Source organism: Crocodylus siamensis, chromosome 9 (assembly GCF_052110815.1).
Source record: "Crocodylus siamensis isolate JL-2025a chromosome 9, ASM5211081v1, whole genome shotgun sequence".
In the NCBI taxonomy this organism is placed as follows: domain Eukaryota; kingdom Metazoa; phylum Chordata; order Crocodylia; family Crocodylidae; genus Crocodylus; species Crocodylus siamensis.
The window spans coordinates 1,867,787-1,888,496 of NC_143403.1; the positions used below are offsets into that span (position 1 = coordinate 1,867,787).

The 20,710-nt window shown below is 59.8% G+C and overlaps 3 protein-coding genes across 5 annotated transcripts in view; 2 read left to right on the forward strand and 1 right to left on the reverse strand.

The window, feature by feature from the left end:
• Positions 1-3,341, forward strand: part of FANCA (FA complementation group A) — a 39,948-nt gene extending 36,607 nt beyond the window's left edge. For both annotated transcript variants that reach the window (XM_090062662.1, XM_090062663.1), the window contains exons 40-43: positions 478-553; positions 1,160-1,316; positions 1,683-1,775; positions 3,027-3,341. In XM_090062662.1, the coding sequence (XP_089918788.1) occupies positions 478-553; positions 1,160-1,316; positions 1,683-1,775; positions 3,027-3,134 (434 nt within the window). In that variant the 3' untranslated portion in view covers positions 3,135-3,341. The remainder of the gene's footprint in view (positions 1-477; positions 554-1,159; positions 1,317-1,682; positions 1,776-3,026) is intronic.
• ZNF276 (zinc finger protein 276) lies at positions 3,160-12,016 on the reverse strand. Of its 2 annotated transcripts, none has more exons than XM_090062677.1 (11): positions 11,551-11,710; positions 11,146-11,455; positions 10,375-10,427; positions 9,642-10,121; positions 8,563-8,641; positions 6,877-6,957; positions 6,365-6,475; positions 6,212-6,287; positions 5,538-5,655; positions 5,240-5,339; positions 3,160-4,040 (listed from the first exon to the last, which is right to left on the reverse strand). In XM_090062677.1, the coding sequence occupies exons 1-11, from the start codon at positions 11,666-11,668 to the stop codon at positions 3,755-3,757; spliced, it is 1,812 nt and encodes a 603-aa protein (XP_089918803.1). In that variant the 5' UTR covers positions 11,669-11,710; the 3' UTR covers positions 3,160-3,754. The 2 variants fall into 2 exon arrangements, with proteins under 2 accessions (XP_089918803.1, XP_089918802.1); XM_090062676.1 differs by lacking the exon at positions 11,551-11,710 and adding an exon at positions 11,791-12,016 and having other exon boundaries at positions 3,483-4,040.
• On the forward strand, positions 11,936-20,080 carry VPS9D1 (VPS9 domain containing 1). Its single transcript, XM_090062679.1, has 15 exons — positions 11,936-12,065; positions 12,276-12,351; positions 12,591-12,683; positions 12,776-12,938; positions 13,137-13,248; positions 13,846-13,908; positions 14,373-14,425; positions 14,782-14,869; positions 15,188-15,273; positions 15,569-15,984; positions 16,998-17,127; positions 17,346-17,554; positions 17,922-18,000; positions 18,959-19,063; positions 19,942-20,080. Exons 1-15 carry the CDS (start codon positions 11,970-11,972, stop codon positions 20,033-20,035), a joined length of 1,863 nt encoding a protein of 620 aa, XP_089918805.1. The 5' UTR covers positions 11,936-11,969; the 3' UTR covers positions 20,036-20,080.
• The last annotated feature ends 630 nt before the right edge of the window (positions 20,081-20,710 follow it).

Below are 20,710 nucleotides of genomic sequence, written 5' to 3' on the forward strand. Positions count from 1 at the left end.
GCTTGAGTTAATATCATGTATGTAAAATACATGCATAATCTCCTTTGTTTAGTCTATAAGGTGCAAATCTGTGCTGCGTGCCTTGTAATCACCCCCCAAAAACGACACTTCTCAAGGGAGCTTTTCCTGACTGAAGGTGTCTGGTATCATGTTGGGAGCTGTCAGCTGCTGTAGGTATTGGCAGGAGCTCAGCCAAGGCCTGCCAGATCCTCACTGAACCTGGCACGTTGCTTTTTTTCGAGAGAGAGCTGAGAACAAATAGCTTTCAACCTTCAGGTATTGGCAGTAATTCGCCTAGCATGAGTGCTGTGTGAGAACAGTCCTGCAAGCCTCTTCCCCAGCAGTGCCTTGACCCAGACTCAGCATATAAATAGTCTCTGCTGGCTGGAAGGGACAGGGCCTACCGTCTGCACAGCTGTGGAAGTAATTGAACAGGCTCGGTGATCATTTTACCCACCCTTGCTTTGGAAATTACAGGCCATGGCTTCTATCATGTTCTACGCCGTGCAGTCTCTGACCAGTACATCAGGCTGCTGCCTCTTGCATTCTTCAGGTAACCAAAGAAATCCTATTAACTTTTACCCACTTGGGTATTTTCCCTTTTTTAAAAGTGCGGGGAGGAAATGGTTGGCTGTTCATAGGTTAGTGCCGTGCTCTGGGACTGAGCTGAGAACTTGGGCAAATCTGCATGTGGAGGAGAACTTGCAATCCAAGTGGTACTAGAAAGAAGTCTGAGCATCTCTGCTCAGGATAACTGCTTCACTGGAGTGACCCCTCCTGGCCTGTGTCTATCCCCCCTTGCGGGAGTGTTTCAAGGGCTTAGTTCTCTGGTACCTTCCAAAGCTAGGAATTGCCGTAGTCTTCTGAAGGCTGCTGCTGCTGCTTTGTTGATCAGGCTGCGGTGGCTTTCCCTGTTCCCTGGGACGCCTTTGCTCAGTGATGTTTTCACCAGTTAAGATTTGTGGAATCCCTCATTACAGCTGTTCAGCACAGCTCGGGGATGTTCACGGATGGGTGTTCGCTGTCCTAGCTTTTGCAGGGGAGGCAGTGGAAATGCTGGGTCAGTTTAGCCGTTGCCCCTCTTGTGCGTTAAACTGAATGGAGAGAGTGAATGCTAAGGGAACCTTTTGCTCATGCTTCTTGCTATGGTTCCTTCTAGCCTTATCCCCGGCTTTCACCAAGAGCTGTTTGTGCGAGAGCCTGGCTTCCTTGCTGTTGTCATTGACTCATATATTCAGCTTCTTCAGCTCTTTGTCGATGGCGGGAACGCTCCTGGATCAGACCAAGAGGCACAAAGCATGCATGCTGCAAACGCTGTGAGTGGTGGTCATGGTCCATTCCCTTCCAGCCAGCCAGGCCTGTTGCCCCTCCCCGGAAGCTACAGTAGGTCTCCCTCTTCTCACTGCCCTACACAAATATTGACTCTCCAAAATGGCCAATGCAGTTGAGGTGGGTAGTGCTCAGCCCAGCGGAGCACTAACAGCCTGCGGGGGCTGATGTCAAACAGATTCCCATCAGCAGCACTAGCACAGGAGCCTAGAGCACCCTTTCATGTGTGCCTGTGGCATAGAGATCCAGCCCGGGTGTAGCTGGGAGGGCAGGTATGCAGACGGCTTGTGCAGCAACAGGCAGAGTGCCCTGTGCCTGCAGTCGTGATCCTGAACCCAACCTCTTTTCCCCAGGTGGATTCTTTAGAAGCAATAACAAAGGCGCGGCAGTTCCTGCTTCATTCAATCCCCCGGTGCCCCAGGAAGAGCTTTACAAATGTGCACCAGGTATGTGGGGTCTTCCCCTCCCTTTCAGCCTGGGGGTTGCATGTCTTGCTCGCTGCCCACACGTATGCACCCCTTTGTCCTCCTCACAAGACTGACTCTGCCCAGTTCCCCAAGTGCACGGCCTCACCTGCCTGAGGACAGGCTGCCCATGCAGTACTGTACGCTCCCCTCCTCTCTAGCAGGCTCTACCTGTTCAAGTGACATTTGTACTTTCTTACAAGTTTCTCCTCAAACTTTGTGCTTAAGAGCTGTGAGAAGCATCCAGCTCACTTGAACCACAGCCTCTGCAGGTCCCGTGGTGTGGCTCTTCTTAAATGTTAACACCCACTGCTCAGATGAGTCAGTACCAGTCCCATCCCCAGCAGAGGCACACCTCAGCTGTTGGCAGACAGCATGACCTGGCACTGATCTTGGCTCTTTCATAGATTCATAGATGCTAGGGTCGGAAGGGACCTCAATGGATCATCGAGTCCGACCCCCTGCATAAGCAGGAAAGAGTGCTGGGCCTACATTACCCCAGCTAGATACACATCCAACCTTCTCTTGAATACCCCCAGGGTAGGGGAGAGCACCACCTCCCTTGGGAGCCTGTTCCAGACCTTGGCCACTTGAACTGTGAAGAAGTTCCTCCTAATATCCAATCTAAATCTGCTCTCTTCTAGCTTGTGGCCATTATTTCTTGTAACCCCCGGGGGCGCCTTGGTGAATAAATACTCACCAATTCCCTTCTGTGCCCCCCTGACGAACTTATAGGCAGCCACCAGGTCACCTCTCAACCTTCTCTTGCGGAGGCTGAAAAGGTCCAGTTTCTCTAATCTCTCCTCGTAGGGCTTGGCCTGCAGGCCCTTAACCATACGAGTGGCCCTTCTCTGGACCCTCTCCAGGTTATCCGCATCCTTCTTGAAGTGCGGCGCCCAGAATTGCACGCAGTACTCCAGCTGCGGTCTGACCAGCGCCCGATAGAGGGGAAGTATCACCTCCTTGGACCTATTTGTCATGCATCTGCTGATGCACGATAAAGTGCCATTGGCTTTTCTGATGGTTTCGTCACACTGCCGACTCATGTTCATCTTGGAGTCCACTAGGACTCCAAGATCCCTTTCCACTTCCGTGCCACCCAGCAGGTCATTTCCTAGGCTGTAGGTGTGCTGGACATTTTTCCTCCCTAGATGCAGCACTTTGCATTTCTCCTTGTTGAACTGCATTTCTGAAGCAGCAGTGAGCCCCTAATATCAGCTTCCCCCCCCCCAGTTCCTGGACCTCTGCGAAGAGTTCGACCCAGAGATGACAGCTGCTCTCTTGCACTACTCGAAGCCTGCAGCTGACCTGGAGTACCATGATGGCCCAGATCTTTTCTGAGTGGGACTTGCGAGCCATGAATCTGGCCCTGCAGCCGCAGAGATGAGGGTCTAGCAAGATACAGCTTCTGGAATCCAGAGCGGCTGGGCCGGCCCGCTGCTCCCCCTTGCAACCAGGATGGCTGGGTTCCGATTTCCTCTGTAAATAATTTATTACAAGCATAACCATGAAGCTCTCGTTACAATAAAAAGTTGGTTACAAATTTCATTTTAGACTTTGGGAATCATGATCATTTAAAACCCAGGTCTGATGGAATCGCTCGTGGCCCCCTGGACGCCACCCACCAGGAAGCGCCGGAGGGGCCTGTGGCTTGTGCAGCTACATCCCAGGGGCAGCACGACGGGTTGGATCAGCCTGTGGGTGGAGGGGGACTGAACCCCTGGCTTCCTTAGATTAGACGGTGATTGCTTAGGACGACACGGCTGAATCAGACAGAAGCACGGAGAATCACAGCATGGTCAAAGCTTTCTTGTTTTTTTGTTTTGTTTTGTTTTTTTCCCGAGCAAGCTGAAGCGAGTTCCCCCGAGTCGTTTCGGAGACTAGTGAAATGTTGATGAGAAATCCCCACGCTGCAGTATGGTTTCTACAAAGCCAGATATCCAGGACACCCCAGCTGCCCTTCAGGTGGGCTCCTGTTGGGCAGTCACTTCTGGCTTCACTGCCTGGCTCTCTGCAGTCCCCGTAGCATTCAAGAGGAGGATCTGCTCTGGCTCCAGTGGCTTGGCTTTGTCTTGATTCTGGGTGAGGGGGTGCACCATGGACATGTGGACGTTCAGGTTGTGGGCTTTCTCAAAGCGCTTCCCGCACTGGTCACAGGCAAACTCCAGCTCTGCCTCTGCTTTGTGTTTGGTCATGTGGTATTTGAGAGACGCCCGCTGCCTGCACTGGAAGCCACAGATTTCACACCTGGAAGGCAAGACACTGCATGAGCAACACTACGACGGCCCCAAATGCAGCTGCTGGGGGTTGTTGCATGTTGGGAAGCATATTCTGCCTGCCTGATCGAAGAGCAGAAACAAAAAAAAAAAACAAAAAAAAAAGTCTGCCCCACGCAATCCTGGTGGTGGCTGACACCATCCATTAGAGCCACCAAGACTGCAGGGGAAGGGCACAAGAGCAGCTCTGTACTCAACGTGTTTGAGCTCAGGCAGAACAAAGGAGAGAGGGGATCAAGTCCAAAGGGAATGCTGCAGGGCTGGGATAAAAGGCAGCTCAAAAGCCAGCGACTCCCTGACATGTCAGACCAGCATAAGACAACGTGTCATCTGGTGCAGACCACGACCGGTTCCTGTTTCCTGAGGGGGTGGGAAGCAGTGGTTGCTACGCTTCCTAGCACAGGAAGCAGAAGTATGAAGACCCTGCTTTCCAGGAACTGTGGGGCCGAAGTGGCCCGGGCTGATTCAAACTAGCTTTAGAAAGATTTGGGCCCAGAGCCCTTCCTCCTGCTTTCAGAAACTAGAAATCCACATTAATTGTCAGCTCCCAGGCAGAATTGTCTCTTCCTCTTGGGGTGTTCTCTGCTGTGGAGAACTTCACACGTCTCACAGTGACTGCTGCAACAAGTGGATCCAAAGCATCACCTACCCTGAGGCTTTTCTAAGTGGCTTTCACATAGGCAACAGTCCTCTGCTTCCCTGACAGCACAGATGCTGCCTCTTCATCTTGGATATTTGCCAAATCAGTGTGTGTGTGTTGGTTTGTTTTGTTTTTTTTTCAACCAGGGTGCCATTAAATCCTTTTAAGACCCGGGTGCTAGCACTGTTCAGTGGGCAAACCTGATGCACAAGACAAACCCAGAAATGTCAAATAGGAACCCACAGCTGGGGTCTTTCTGAGTTGCAACAGGAAAACTGCTCAACGTTTTTCTTCAATTTAAAAAAGGAAAATTAAGAGCTGGCATTTTCCAAAGGTGTCTTGAGTCCAAATCTAGGTTCTTAATGAAGCAGGACAGACTCATTCCTGCTTAGAGTGACCAGACATGCGTGAAAAAACTAGCAGGAACCAGCATTGGTTGGGGCCAGCTGCCAACACTGATGCTGCCTATTCATTTACCTCCTGCTTCTCCCCCACCCCGGGTACGTGCCAGGACATGCAGGGGCACTTACTGGAGAGGCTTTGCTCCCGAGTGGCGCATCTGATGGACCGAGAGGTGTTTGCGTTGCTTGAAGGTCTGCCCACATTCGTCACAGATATAATTGCGTACCTCTGCAATGAGAGCAGTGGAACATTGATGGGGCTGAGGGCACTGCTAACAGGCCCCACGCTGGCAGCTTTTCAGAGCTCCTTTTCCAGCTGAAACTGGAGCCATCACTTTGTTTCTCTCATGTGGTGGCACAGCAGAGGCTTATTTATGCCCACTCAGGTAGGGAAGGAGGTGGGGAGGCTGGGTAAGGACAGACATACCAGTGTGGATGAGTTTCACATGGCGCTGCAGGTACCGATCAATCATGAACACCTTGTTGCACCCAGGGTGCGGGCAGGGCCTCTCCCGAACCTCCTCATGATGCTCCTTTATGTGTTTCTAAAGACAAGGACCAAGAGAGACACCTGGGGACTCCTCTGAAAGTCCAGAGTGGGTTTTCCAGAGCATGCCACAGCATGCCTCCCCGCACGGCAAGCCCCAGGGCAGAGCGGGCACTGCTGCAGCCTTTCCTGGCAGCCTACAAGTAGGCTCCGCCCTTGCTGCAAGTGACAGGTGCCAGCATGGAGCTGTCAGTTGCAGCAGGCCTGAAGGCTGAGCCCTTCTCTAGGGGTTTTAGCGGAGGAGCCTGATTCCCACAGCCGTTAAGTACCAAGTAGCTCATTACCAGCAGGCCAACGGGTGGCTGTTGGGACAGAGGATGAGGCATGCTACAAAAGGAGCACAGATACACAATCACACAAGATCACTCACCCGTGCTGTTTGGCTGGGAGTGAGGGGCTGATGCCCAGCTGAGAGAGCTGGAGGGTAGCTTCCAGACTGATCCTAATCCTCTGCTGACAGGAGAGACCTCCTGCACCTTTCAATACCTGGCAACGGCAGCAGCACCCCTTGCCATGCAAGTCAGCACAAGCCAGATGCTTCCTTCTTGACTTACCTTCATGCCGTCGGCCCCTCTGTACACAGCTGTGCATCCCTGGTAAGGACACTTGTAAATGGTAGGCAGTTCCTCTCTGAAAGGCAGAGAATTGCCACCGTGAGACTGAGTCAACCTCACGGGGTTTCCCTCCTCAAACCTGCACTCTGTTACCTTTCACACTTGATCTTTTTCTTCCAGCCTGGCTTGGGCCCTGGCTTCTTCCTTATTTTGGGCTCTTCCGCCTTTTTTGCATCTTTGCTTTCACTCTTTTTGCTGGACCCCCTTGAGGAAGGAACAGGGATGAGAAGTGAATGAGACTGTGTTGGAGAACTGAACTGTGAAATCGTGGCAGTGCTGCCTTTTAACTTGCAATACAGCATGGCTCAGAGAACAGAAGAAACATAAGCTCGTTGCAGCCAGGTGGGACAGAAGTGGCAGTGCACTGCACACAGGACTGGTGGTGGGGAATAGGGCCTATGACTGAAATTATGAGGCTAAGGCACAGCCAGCTGCAGTTGCTGACAGGCTGGGGAGAGGGTGGTGGTGCTATGGGGAGCTCAGATCCCAAGGCTGACTGAGAAACACCCTTCCCTGGGGGTAGAGGAAGCCCATGCCACACCTAGTCCATGGACAAAGACACCAGAACCATGTTCATCTTTAGCAGAGACAAGAAAGGCTCTTACTTCTTTTCTGAGTAAGGCTCAAAGGAATCGTCTGAAGATGGTGCGTTTCTCTTATCATTTTCATCTTCACTCAAGAAGTCTCTGAGAAAAAGAACAGGCGCTTTACTCAGGCAGGGCTTGGCCAGCACCAGGCACTCGGATGCTCTGGTCTCATCATCATTCATTCTTCACCGCGCTAATGCATTCATCTCCCCGGCAGGAAGTCGCAACAACCTGGGCTGCAAAAGCTTCTCCGCTACAGCCTCAGTGCACACAACCCTCCCTTCCACAAAACACAGGAAGCTACCAGATGAGTCCCTCCCGAAACTAAAGCCCCATAAAAATAATCTGGATGTTTTAATGAGAAAATCTGGCAGTTCTACCACCAGCCTTTCCTGGAAGAGCTGGGACAGGTGATCTACATAGAGCAAGACAGTGAAGCCGTTGTTCTTCAATGCCTCCTTCCTGACTGCACTTATCTAAGTTGGGGCTTTCTGTGCTAATTATATGGACAGGAGTAATTAACTCAGGAGGCCAAAGAACCCAGCAGCATCTTTTACATCGGTTTTTAACATGTTTCACCAAGGGCCTGAAGTCGAAGGTTGCCAAAGGCAGCACCAGACCTTTGACATCAATGTCAAATAGCCCCAGATACAGTTTTATTTCACAGATATTAGGGTCCGAAGGAACCTCAACAGATCGTCAAGTCTGACCCCCTGCCCCGGGCAGCAAAGAGCGCTGGGGTCAGATGACGGCAGCCAGGTGCATGTCCAGCCTTCTCTTAAAGACCCGCAAGGTAGGGGAGAGCATCACCTCCCTTGGACACCCATTCCAGATTCTGACAAGCCTTACTATAAAGAAGTTCTTCCTGATGTCTAACCTAAATCTGCTTTCTGCTAGTTTGTGGTTGTTATTTCTAGTTACTCCAAGGGGTGCTTTGGTAAACAGAGCATCTCCTATCCCTTGCTTCGTTCTCCCTGATTAATTTATACACAGCTACAAGATCACCTCTCAGCCTTCTTTTGCAGAGGCTGAAGAGATTCAGAACCTGCCTCTGAGAATTTGGGCCAAGTCTCTTCTGCTGATTCATATGGTTTGATGGACTGGAGAAGCCAACAGGCTCTAAGCCACCTGGGAACCCTGTGGGAAATGTGTCCTCTTGTAAAGGGAACCAAGGCTTCTCTGGAAGTGCAGCCTGCTGGATTCTGCTGTGGGCATCTGCACTAATGAGCACCACCAGGATCCAGATCTACAGGAGCTAGGAGGGTAGCAGAAATGCCAGACAAGTCTTCAGGACTGGCTGTGGACCAGAGCAACAGCTACAGCTAACCCCACCACAGAGCCGGGCAAGAGCAGGCTAGTACTTGTCAGAGTGGAAGGTCCTTAAGAGACACAGAGGATCTATTTTGCTGGAAACTCTCTCAGGAGCTGTTGAAAGCATCTGCCTCTAGAAGGGATTTCAAGCACCATCAAAAGGGAAACCCAAGCAACACTATGCAAACATCAGACTGGGGCGTCGCAAACAGCCAGAGGGGTGAATCCAGCATGTCAGCTAAAGAGCTGCTGGTGCTATCGCTACCAAGAAACTACTGTGTGGGTCAGGGAACAAGGGGCACAGACCGCTCTGCGGAGGGAGGACACCCCTAGGCCGAGCATTCTCATGCTTGCAAAGACATTTAAGCTGTGTTAAACCCACTCTTCTCTCACCCCTCAGAAAGGTCACTGAACTCGTCTTTTACCCGCTCATCCGACGTTGGAGACAGAACCTGCTTCCCACTCAACTGTCCTAGGAAAGGAAGGAGAACACCACATGTTACATATGCACAGCAGCAGCTGAGCCCGCGAGGATGGCTGCGGAGAAGGTCGCGCTGGAGAAACTTGGTGTAGCAGCTTGTTACATAAAAGAGATGCAGGACCAAACCCCTTCCAGTGGCCGAGGCTATAGCTCCTGGGCTGTGGAGACCATGTGGGATTTCCCCTTCTCCCACATCCCTCTACAGGCCCCTGGCTCCACCCAGCAGCCTCTGGCTGTGGCATGTTAAAAAATGAGCCTTCAATGGCATCTTCCTGTTGCTAGCAACCAGGCATCTCTCAGCAGGTTTGGGAGCACGGTGCAGGACACTGAGTGGGGTTGCTCCCATCCCTGGGATTGTCCCAGCCTGGGTTAACAAGGGCAATGGGAGGAGGGAGAGGGGATTAAGGTGCCCAACCCGATACTCTCCATCCAGCCCTGGAGCTGCACCAGACACTTCCCCACAGTCTTCCGAGGGGAGTTGCTGCAAGGGGGAGGGCAGGGCACTCCAAGACTCACGTTTGAGTGATTAAAATGAAGGACAGGGCAGTGGCCCCAAGCTGTGGGAGGGAACTAACCTGTCCCAAACACAGCCCTTTCCCCAGAGGACTGCTGTCAGGTGAGCAAGATGCTGGCCCAAACACAGGGTGGGGCCTGGACACGGGGACGAGCTGCTCACTGACACTGCACTTGTTTTTTCCCCCACAGGGCTCGGGCAGCACTTTCCACCTTGAGCCCCTGGGGACCAGGCAGGTCTCATTCCCTTCTGCAGCCAGGGGAGTGGCGGCAAAGGAACTTACCGGAGGTTGGGAAGCAAGGTGGTGGCAGAGCCATGCTTGGCACCTGTAGAGTCTTGACACCCAGCCCCATGCCCCTTCTCTTCTCCATGTGTTTTGGAACCTGCCTGCTGCAAGTTTCCTGCTGGCATGGGTGCCACCCTGGAGGACCCAGTACTGCTGAGGGCAGAGGGCTGCAACTTAGGCCAAGCACTTACCTGGGGCACCGCTCAGCGGTGAGGCAGCCGGGGGCAGTGCTTTCTCCTGCAGGGAGGCCGTGCCATCCAGCTGCAAGTGAGATGAATCCCCGCTCTGTGACGTCAGGGTCTCCGAGCTTGGTGCCGCTGCGGCCCCTTTGCTTCCTGGCACCTGGCAAACGGCCGTCCTTGCAGGGGCCTGCTGAGGCATGGGAGCCGCATCCGCCCCAGCCCCATTGTCCGTCAGGCGCTGGGCTGCGCCCTTGTCCCGCTCCCATTTCACGGCCAAGGCGTTATCTACGAGCATGGCGCTGCAGTCCGAGTCCGTGTCCATGACATAGTCGTGCCCATCGCCGCAACCCCACACAGCACGGATGATCCCGCAATACTCGGATGACAGCACACTCTGCAGAGTTGGCACTGATGGGCAGCCCCCGGCGTGGGTGTGGGTCCACGTCACCAGGCTGCGCAGGCACTGGGGGCTGGACGTGATCAGATCCACTGCGGAGAGGGAATGGCATCAGTGTGGTCGGCCTCCCAGGCTGGTGCTACCGCCCCTCCGACCAGCCAGCACAGGAGAGCACGGCTCAGGGGCCTTGGCACATCGCCCAGCCATCCCTCTCCTCCCCTCCAGTGATGCTGCCTGGGCCCCAGGACCCGACACATCATGACCCTGAGAGTCACTGCTGAATGCCGGGGAAAACCCAGCAGGGGCCCCGGGTTCTGCCCTGACACGAGGAAGCCTAGCACTTACCCAAACAGGAGGCTCCTTCTTCCGTCCCTGGCTGGGCCTGGACGTCACTACTCCTACGCGCCAGAGAAAAGCAACGCGTAGGAAGTGAGGGTAGGAAGGGATCTCGGGAGGTCACATCTAGTCCAACCCCCTGCTCCAAGCAAGACCAGCCCCAACTACATCATCCCAGCCAGGGCTTTGTTGAGCTGAGGCTTAAAAATCTCCAAGGATGGAGACTCTACCACCTCTCTGGGGAGCCTATTTCAGGCTTCACTGCCCTCCTAGTGAGAAAGCTCTTCCTAATATCCAACCTCAACTTCCCCTGCTGCAGCTTAAGCCCGTTGCTCCTTGTCCTGCTATCTGACCCCACTAGGAACAGCCCAGCTCCGTCCTCCTCAGGATGAAGCGTTGCTGGCTAGGTCAGAGTGGACTGGCAGGGCACAGACCAGCAAACCCTGGTGAGAAACCACATCTCCCCTTTGGCCACGCGAATGCTAAAACAGACACCCGGAAATACCATGTGCACGCGCACATACACACACAACCAACCACACACAGAGCAACATGCTCCTTGGCCACGTATGCGCTTGCATGCACATGCACGCATGTACACGCAAATGTGTATGCATAGCAACGTGCTCCTTGTCCATGCGCATGCATAAACACGCATACACAGATCAACATGCTCCTCGGCCACATACGCGCTTGCATGCACATGTATGCACAAACATGCACACACGGCAACGTGCTCCTCGTCCGTGCGCACGAGCACGCCCGCACCCAGCGCCGTACTTGGCCGTGGGCTTGGCGTGGCCGCCGGGCGTGGCGTTGACGTGCTGCAGGAAGGTCTTGAGCAGCCCGTGGCACTTGTAGAACTGGGCGTGACACTTCTTGCAGACGTAGGGCGGCAGGCCGGCATCGCAGCGCACAGCCACCCCCAGCAGGCGCTGGAAGTCGGCAAAGAAGGCCTGGTCCCGGCGGCGCTGGCGTGGCGAGCTCTCGCTGGCCCCGGGCGCGCGGCCGAAGGCATGGCGCAGGTTGCGTGCCGAGAACTTGCCGTGGCACAGGCGGCAGTACCCGGAGCTCAGCGCCCGCCCGGGCCCTGCGGGGAGGGAGAGAGGGAAGGAGGGGTCAGCGCTCGGGGTCCCCGCGGCCTTCCCGGCCCCGGCCCGGTGGGACCCCCTTCCCCCGCCGTACCCGCGTCCCCAGGGCCCTCGGGCGCGTCGCCGGCCGCGCGGCCACGCCGCCCCGCGCCGCGCTCCCCCGCGGGCCCCGGCCGGGGCGACAGGAACCGGCCGCGGCGATCGCGCTTCATCGCCGCCGCCGCCGCCGCCGCCCCCGGCCCGGCCCCGCCCGCCCGCCGCCCCGCGCCACAGCGCCCCCCGCGGCCCGGCGGACCCGCCCCCGGTCCGTCCTCGCCCGCCCCCGCGCCCGCACCAAGGTTCCGGCCCCGCCCCCGCTCCGTCCTCAGCCGCTCCGCCCGCCGCCGCACCAAGCTTCCGGCCCCGCCCCCCGGTCCGTCTCCAGCCGCTCCGCCCCGAGCTTCCGGCCCGGCCCCAGCTGCTCCGCCCCGCCCCCCGCGCCTCGCACTAAGGTTCCGGCCCCCGCCCGGCCCCATGGCGGCGGGCGGCGACGGGGCGTTGCGGCCGCTGCAGAGCGCCATGAAGCTGGCGCACGGGGCCTTGCGCCTCGACAGCGCCCAGCGCCCCCGGGTGCGCGCCGGGGGCCTCCCAGGCCTGGGGGCGGTGCCCTGGGGTGGGGGTGTTTCCAGGGTAACGGGGTGCGGGGCTGTGGTGAGGGGGTCTCCATGCCCAGGGTTTGCCCCCCGGCACCTGGGTCGCGCCCCCCCGTGCAGGCGGGACGGGGCCCCCACGCTGGGAGCCGCGAGCCCGGCTCGGCCCCTGACCCGCGTCCCCGCGCAGGAGGCCTACGTGGAGTACCTGAAGAGCATCCGCTACATCTCGCAGGCCCTGCTGGAGGAGGCAGCGGCCGCCCCAGGTACCCCTGTCTGTCCCAGCCCCTCGGTCCGCTCCCGCCCGGGTTTCCGCCGTGTGTCTCCTTCCAGCCTCCGCGGCTCTCCCCTTCGGAGGTGATGCAGGGCCAGGCCCTGTGCCCAGGCAGGGGTAGGGGCTGTCGCCCTGCGGGAGGCAGCCCCAGAGCTGGCCCCCCGCCCCCCCACACGCGCACCCCCTGGTCCTCCCCGGGGCACAGGCTAACCTGCCCCTCTCCCGTGCCAGATGGGGCCGGGGGGGTGACGCCCGACACGCCCAAGATGCTGAAGCTCGCGGAGCAGTGCCTGGAGAGAGCTAAGTCCAGCGCGGCCGAGCTCGGTGAGCACTGGGCTCGGAGCCGTCGTGGGAGGCATGGGGCTGGGGCCGGGGCCTTTCGCCCTTCGCAACCCCCTTGCTTTCCCCACCCGCAGGGAAGACCCAGGTGAAGCCAGCAGCCCCCGAGAAGGGCCCAGGCCCCGCTCCCGTCTCCCGGCACCGCAGGGTCTTCTCTGACGAGGGGGGGAAGCTGTCGCCCTTCCTGCCCCCGGAGATCTTCCAGAAGCTGCAGGTCGCCGAGGCGCAGAGCTCCAAGAAGTGAGTGGGGCCTGGCTGGGGGTGGGGCAGGGGGCAGTGGGATGCACGGGCTGGGTGAGGACCCTCGCCTCATGTGCACACTCCGTGCCAGCGCTTCCTGCCCGGCAGTTGCGGGGGGTGGAGAGGGGCCTGTATCGGCCCATTCCAGCTCCTCGCAGCTTGCCCCCGCTCCCCCTCAGCAGCTCCTGGTCTTTGCAGGGAGCTCACGCCGCTGGAGGAGGCATCGCTGCAGAACCAGAAGCTGAAGGCCGCATACGAGGCACGCCTGGCCCGGCTCAACCCCAGCCAGGCCCTGCAGAAGACGTCTCTGGCAAGTGCAGCTGGGGGGGCAAGGGGTGGAGAGTGGGGGGGTTGCACTCAGGCAGAGAAGGGGCTGTGCCATCTGGCAGGGCCCAGCCCCCTCCCTTAGGGCTCCCAGGTGCTGGACTGCTTGACCGCAGCCCCAGGAGTGCCGGCTTGACCTACTGGTTGCCCCAGCTGGCTGGGTGGCTCCGGGTTGTCGGACAGATGGGGCTCCCTGGAGCAGGACTGGGGGAAGGGTGGGAACTGAGAGAAGGCAAGAGCAGAGCGCCCTGTGCGGCCCACAGCTGAGGGGCTAGTAGCAGCTGCTGCTTCATGGGCTGGATGAGCCTGGGGTACAGCCAGCCAGGCCCTGGGGTGACCACGCGTGCTCACGGCCGAGGCGTAGTCAAGCCCCCAGGATGGGCCTGGGGCCTGTCCAGCCACCTGCCAGCCTTGGTCTGGGGTGCAGAAGCACAGCACGGGGTGTGGTGTCCTCAACCACTACCTGAAATGGCCTGCCATTTCCTGGCATGTGGAAGGGAGCAGGGTCCTGGCTGGGTGCTCCTGGCACAGGGGAGCAGGTGAGAGTTAGGGCTTGCCCACAACGCCTGTGTGTTCTTTGCAGACGCTGTCCCTCCAGCGGCAGATGATGGAGAACCTGGTGATCGCCAAGGCACGGGAGGAGACCGTATCCTTCCCAAGCCACCCCTGTGGCGCCCAGGGGTATCTGTATCTTCCCCCTCAGGTCAGCGCTGGGTGAGGGTGGGGCTGGGATGAGGCTCAAGGAGCAGCGGTTGTTGAGCCAGACCAAGCGCATGTGAGGCTCTGAGACCAGGTAACACCTGCTGGGAAGCCTAGCCTGGCCCCCCTCTGCAAACACCCCTCCCAGATTCCAGGTTGCACCTAGACCAGGTCAGAAAACCCTCCCTGCTCAGCTGAACTCTGGCCCTGCCTGGGAGGGGACTGGGGCTAGGGCAAATACAGCCTTGCCCCTGGGGTTGCCCGCACCCCACCTGTGCTGACTCGCAGGGCGAGGCCAGCCTATGGCAGGCATGGGGGCCGTGCTCTGTTTACATTTTCTGTTTAACCCTGGCCAGAAGCACATGAGGCCACAGAGGACCATGCCTGGGCCTTAACTCTGCTGTATTCCAGCTCCAGCGCAAGATGGAGGAGCGCCGGCTGCGCCTCCAGGAGGCAGCCAACAGGTAAGGAGGACGGGGGCTATGCTGCAGCGGAGGAAGGGGAGTATTCCCTTGCTCAGCGCTCTGGGCCTTGGGCACCCGGCTGGGGTCATTTATGCCCCACCTGAGGCTGGGGGACTGTGGGGGTGCTGCCTTCTGAGCCCTTCCCCAGACCAGAGAGTGTCTGCAGCCTTGTCTTCGAGCCAGCTCGCAGCAGCTTCTGCCCAGGTTTCAACTGCCGTGGCCTCTGCTTGGGGAGGTCGTTGCAATACACTGAGTAGGGTGGATGTCCTGTCTCTTCTGTGCCCGGGCCCATGGTGGCAGCTAGGATGCAGCCACCTGCTCCAGGCCTCACCCTGATGCATGCCATGTCCCCGCAGGCGGTTCTCCAGCAGCGTGGCCCTAACCCCCGAGGAGCAGGAGCAGCGGGAGCTCTACGCTGCCATCCTGGAGTATGAGCAAGACCACGTACGTCCCTGCACCCTGCCTAGTGCTGCTGGGCTCCCAAACCAGAGACAGCCCCTGCCTTTGTGTCCTCTGCTCGCAGGCACCCAGAAAGGTCTGAGGGGTGTACACGGGGTGGCCATGCTCCCCAAAGATGGAGCTCAGCTGGCTGGGGCTGGGGCATCATTGATGACTGGGTCTGCCCAGCTGCCTGCGTGTGTTGTGGGACAAGTGTAGTCCCCTCCCTGGGTGTGGTGTCTCCAGGGGCGGGGGGAGCTGTAGTCCTGCCTGGCACAGGTGGTGCCTGCCTCCACAAGCTCTCAAATGCTTTTCCTCCCCAAGGAGTGGCCCCGACTCTGGAAGACCAAGCTGAAGAGGAACCCGGCAGACCTCACCCTGGTGTCCGGCCTCTTCTCCTGCCTCCTCAGGTAGGCTCCAGCTCTAGGGACTGCTGAAAGCACCTTCTCTGAGCCCAACCCTGGCACAAGGGGGATTTGGGTGGCCTCACAGCTGGCCAGGTGTTTGCTGGAGTCTCTCCTCAGCAGAGATGCTCCTGGGGTCTGTGGGAAAAGCTGCTCCAGCTGCAAGGGTGGCCTTGGGGGGCATAACCTGGCTCCCCTCAGCAGCCACCTGGAAACTACAATGTCCCCAGCACGAGCTCATGGGACGGCAGGACACATCCCAGTCCTGGGCATGGCAAGCAGTCTTTTCCTTCGCTCCTAGCTGTCCTGACCATCCTATCTGCCAGCTGCTACGGAAACTGCAGTGTGCAGTCTACAGCCGGCTCTACCCTGTGGTTAGCCGGGGCACGGGCGACCCCACGACCTGCCTGTCACTAGATGTGGAGGGGCTGCCAGAGCCGGGGGGCCGGCGGCTCCGGGCCTCGCAGAGCCTGCACTGCATGTTCTCCGTGCACGAGACCAACCAGCTCAACCTGCGCCACAGCATCTCCAGCGCCCCCCTCATCGAGGACCTGCCCAACCCTGCCTCCAGCCCCTGCCCGCCCCAGCGGGACAGCTCCTTTGAGGACTTGGAGCGGTTCCTGATGGGGCCTGAGGGTGCAGCCCCGGCTGAGAAGAAGGTGGCATCTCTCCCAGAGCAGCTGAAAGGCATCGTGAAGGACATCCACAATGCCGTGGGTGAGGGGCTAGAGCCATGGGACAGTCTGAAGGAGCCTGGGTATTGGCATCACATGCCACTGGGTGCTTTCTAAGCAGGCTGGAACAGGGCTGGGCACTCCCAGGGCATTGCCATGGCTCAAAGCAGAGGCTACATTCCTCCCACAGTGCCCCCAGCTGCCTTCTCAGACCCAGCAGGCCCTGCCCCATAGCTGGGCTTCGAGCTGCATCACTGCTACTGGTGTGGGCCTCTGAAACCCATTGCCTCTGCTCGGAGGTGGGGTGGTACACGGGCTCCTGGCATAGGACTGTGGCTCCAAGTCTCGGCTCTGTGGCCGCTAGAGGGCAGCGTCGGCCCCTGGAGCTGCCAGCTCTGCTCCACGGGCCTGCAGCCAGGCTGCTGCATGGAGCTGCATGGCACCAGCTGCCGGGGCAAAGGCCTCCCAGCCCCACAGCTGCCTGCTCCCTGCTGCAGCCCCTGTCCCAGCTCGCAGAGCCCAGGTGTGGCAGGAGTAGCCTGGGCAGAGCTGGTGGCAGCTAGTGCTTCCAGAGCTCTGCCAGGCACTGCACAAAGCTCTTGGCAGCCTGGGCCAGGCAGGGGCTGTGTGGCGAGATGCAGGGAGGTGGGGGTTTGGGGCACTGCTGATGAGGATAGATGGGAGATGCCGTCTCCTGGGAGCCATGTGCAGGATGGGAGGATCCTGGGAGAGAGACCAGGGGGCTGGTGATGTCTGCAAGGACAAGGAGATGCTGGCAGGGGGACTGAGAGCCCTGCTTTAGTCCTTACATGAGGGCTCCCTAGCCCCGGGGAGAGCCAGAGGGTTAGGCCTGCAGCTGGGGGGTGGGGAAGGGGTTGGTGAGATGGGAGGTGACCGTGGGTGAGGTTACCTTGGACAGGGGCAGACTGGAGCCTGGAAGAGCCAGCCCCTTGGGTTCGGTTCCCTTCGCCCCAGGTGGCAGCCCCGGGGGCACCACACATGTGAAAGGCCACGAGCCAGCTATAGCAACTGAACGTGCTCTCTGCCTGCCCCCAGACCGGCTCCTGTCCCTGGCCCTGCTGGCCTTCGAGGGCCTCAACGCCGCCCCCGCCAAGGACCAGTGCCTGGCCTGCATTGAGGAAGCCTTCTTCCCCCCGCTCTGGGCCCCACTGCTGGCTCTCTACAGGTACCATGTGCCCGGGCAAGGGCTTGCGACCCCACACCTGGCCCCCTCCCAGTGCCAGGTTGGCGCCTGCTGCTTCATGTGCCCAGGGCATGCAGGAGCTGGTTCCAGCATTGCCCAGCCTGCCCCTGCCCCATGTCCAAATGTGCCATGAGCTAGGCCTGGTCGGGGGGTGCTGCACTGTGTTGTGCTCTCCACCAGCCCCCACTCCCTCCCTGCAGAACTGTGTACAAGGCCCAGGAAGCTGCCCTGTCATGGGGCATGGAGCGCCACCACAACACACCACCTGCAGACATGGGGGTCCCCTCCAAGCTGCTGCCCTGGGACAGTGCAACACAGGCGCCAGGCTCCTACCCCTACAGCACTGCTGTGCAGGAGCTGCGGCTCATTGCCCTCGAGAGCTGCCCGCAGAGGAAGCTGGACTGCATTGGTGAGGCATGTGGGGGGCTCTGGGGCAGGAGCCGGAGCCACCAGGCCACGGCACCCCCTTCTCACATGGCTTTTGGGCAGGGGTGCTGCGTGGGGCAGGGGAGCTATGCTGTGCCCATGCTGTCAGCAAAGCCAGGCAACGCCCCCTCGAGCTGTGATCTCCCCTGGGGCATCTGAGCACCCCTGCATCCTTGCTGTGTGCTGCGACACCCCCTTCTGCCCTAGCCCTGTCCTCCTGCAGGCGGTGGGAGGAAGGTTTGCTTGGTGTAAGGCTGGGGTTGGCCCCAGTGCCACCTGCCAGGGGGAGGCTGCAGGGCCTGGGTGTGGGCTGCTGTTCCTGATGCTGGGGCTTGGTGCCTTGCTTGCAGTGCGAGCTCTGCGCATGATCTGTGAGTGTGCTGAGGAATACTGCGGGGCACGGGAGAGCCAGCCCCCCGCGGCCGCTATGTGAGTATGGCAGGGATGCAGCAGTCCCTGTTCCCCTGTCAGCCCTGGGCTCTTGAGGCTGGAAAGATGCAGTGTGGGAGATGGGGGAGGGCCAGGCTCCACAGCTGGGTGCCTTGAGGGTGCTGGTCCCCTTGCTGCCATGGTGGGGTGCAGCCCATCTCTGAGCCGTGTGGGGCTGCTCAGTGCAAAGCTGTCAGGCCCACTGGCTAGCATCCACCACCTCTCCATTGCCGCAAGGTACCTAGCCCATCTTGCATTGCTGACACCAGGCCTGATGGATCACTCCTGACAATGCACCATGCCACAGGGGTCCTCCCTGCCATGCGGGGGGGCCCGTGTCAGCAGCCGAGACGTTGGCTGGCAATTTAGCGAGCTTGGAAGCTGTCACAGGGACTTAGGCAGAAAGCAGGAGATGGTGGGACCGCGAGCAGGGCCCTGCGCCCAGGTGAGACAGCAGTCCTGTGGCTGGACTGTCAGAGCAATGAGCAGGGAACTAGGGAGACAGCCGAGCTGGGACAGGGAGGCGGCAGGCGGCTGCTGCTCCCAGCGGGGACTCGGTTGTCCAAGCTCTGCAGACCTGAAGGGCGAGAGAGCAGGCACCGTGACCCCCCACACTCCCAGCAAAGCCACGGCCTGTGGGAGCAGTGCTGTAGCCCTGCGTGGCAGGGAAAACCAGGCTGTCCCAGGGGTGCTTCCAGCCCTCGGTCCCTGCATCTCTCTTGGCTTCTGATCCAGCAGCTCCTGGGAGTCTAGTGTCCCTGCCGTGCGTGTGGTCGCAGCAGCTCAACTCAACATCCCCAGCTCCCTGCACCCTCCAAGTGCTTTGCAGTCCAGCCTTGCCACTCACCTGGGGAAACTGAGGCACAGAGGGGCAGTGCTGTCAGGCAGGGAAGAGCCAGTTGGGGATGAGGAGTCTGCCCTGCAGGGAGCAGCCTGACGCTGCTCTGTGCCCCCGCAGTGGTGCTGACGACTTGCTGCCCATCCTATCCTACGTGGCCGTGCGGAGCAGCCTGCCGCAGCTGGTGTCGGAGTGCGCCGCGCTGGAGGAGTTCATCCATGAAGGGTAGGACAGGGCAGGTCCATCCTCTGGGGACCCCAGGGACAAGGGCCAGGCCTACCTGTGACTCCTCGCCAGCCACCCCATGCATGCTTCCAGCAGGCTGCTGTGCCATGAGGGCAGGGGCAGAGCTGGGGGCTTTGCAGCAGGGCAACAGCATGAAGCTTAGCCCTGGTCATGTCTCCTGACACCCCAGCCCAGGCAAGCTGGAGGCTGGGGTACAATGAAGAGCTGGGTGAGTTCCAGAGCCGACAGTATTGGGAGGGGGCACCCCAGCCAGCTTCCAGCTGGGAGGGGACCCTCTGGGTCCCCAGAGTCCCCCTGCACTGCCCCCTCCCCTAGAGATCCCTGCAACCGTGACAAGGGGCCAGATCCCTTTGAGCGACACTGGTGCCGCGTGTCGGGGGCGGGGGGTGTCCTATATGCAGAACCACCCACTGCCCCTTGCTGCAGGCTGCATCACGCTGTCAACTCAGCTAAAGAGCCCTGATGCTAATGAGCCAGGGCACGGCAGCTGAGCCCTAATTGGAGGGGACAGACTGGACCGTGCAGAGGAGCAGGGGGAAGGGCTGGCCTGGCCCCGTTCAGCCTACTTGGCTCTGCAGCTCCTGCCCTTCCCTGAGACCCTGCAGCTCGGCCCCCTCCACCCCCACCTGCAGCCCCACGGGCTGGGGCAGAAGCCAGTAACGAGGTTACAGCTGTGGATGCCGCAGTCTGGCCCCTTGCAAGGGCCAGTGTCAGCGCCAGCACCATGCTTGGCTGCTGCGGGGGAAGCTTTGCCCCCCCAGCCCCAGCCCCAGCCTGGCTTGGCTACAGCCTCTGGGCAGCACCCTGGCTGGGGCAGGGGGTTGTGGGCCAGAGCACTGATGCACTGGTCCCCGCAGGTACCTGATCGGTGAGGAGGGGTACTGCCTGACCTCCCTGCAGAGCGCCTTGGCCTTCCTGGAGTCCCTGCCTGCCGGGGCTGTGGCCAAATAGTGGCCCCACACTGCTCCTCTGCCTGGGGGCACTGACATACCTCTCTGAGACCCCTGTGGGGGCCGGGCACCGTGGGGAGAGGCCTGTAGGCTGCCCCCGGCCCCACACGCAGGGAAGGGCTGTGCAATATTTGGGGGTCTGCTTGGAGCCACCTGCCCCCTCTAACCACTGCGGGGGGTGGGAGCCTACCCCAGCCCCTGCTGCCCCACAGTGGTGCTGCATCCGGGGCCGCGCTGACGCTTCTCCTGAGCCAACCACTGCTGCTTTGCACCAGGATCCCCTGGGCGTGATGCTGGGGAGGGGCCCAAGGGGCGGCATGCGCTCCCCTGGGGTCACAGCTCACACGCCTCTGCCCGTGCTGCTCTCGTGGCTGTTGAACGTGCCCCGTGTCCGTCTGTCCGTCCGTGGGAGTGTGCGCCTGCAGGGCCGTGCCAGCTGCCCCTGAACTGCTCCACTGGGCCGGGCGGGCGTGGGGGCTGCAGCTGGTGCAGAGCTGTGGCGCCGGGTGGGGGGCTGCAGCTGGTAAGTTGTGCTGTGCACGTGTGTGCACGCGTGTTGGGAGAGGCATTCTGCAGCCCCTCCTGGCTGGGGTAAGCTGGGGGCTCATGGGAGCTGACTGGGTCGGGGCCAGGCCTGGGCATCCCCCCACCCTGCGCCCGGGGGGCCCTTGCCCAG

Coding starts and splice junctions, on each gene's coding strand:
- VPS9D1 (XM_090062679.1), top strand. CDS start 11,970: ATGGCGGCGGGCGGCGACGGGGCGTTGCGGCCGCTGCAGAGCGCCATG. Junction 13,249..13,845: donor CCCTGCAGAAGACGTCTCTG/GCAAGTGCAGCT, acceptor TGTTCTTTGCAG/ACGCTGTCCCTCCAGCGGCA. Junction 15,985..16,997: donor GGACATCCACAATGCCGTGG/GTGAGGGGCTAG, acceptor GCCTGCCCCCAG/ACCGGCTCCTGTCCCTGGCC.
- ZNF276 (XM_090062676.1), bottom strand. CDS start 12,016: ATGGCGCTCTGCAGCGGCCGCAACGCCCCGTCGCCGCCCGCCGCCATG. Junction 6,958..8,562: donor TTCAGTGACCTTTCTGAGGG/GTGAGAGAAGAG, acceptor TCTTTTTCTCAG/AGACTTCTTGAGTGAAGATG. Junction 6,288..6,364: donor AAAAAGATCAAGTGTGAAAG/GTAACAGAGTGC, acceptor TCTGCCTTTCAG/AGAGGAACTGCCTACCATTT.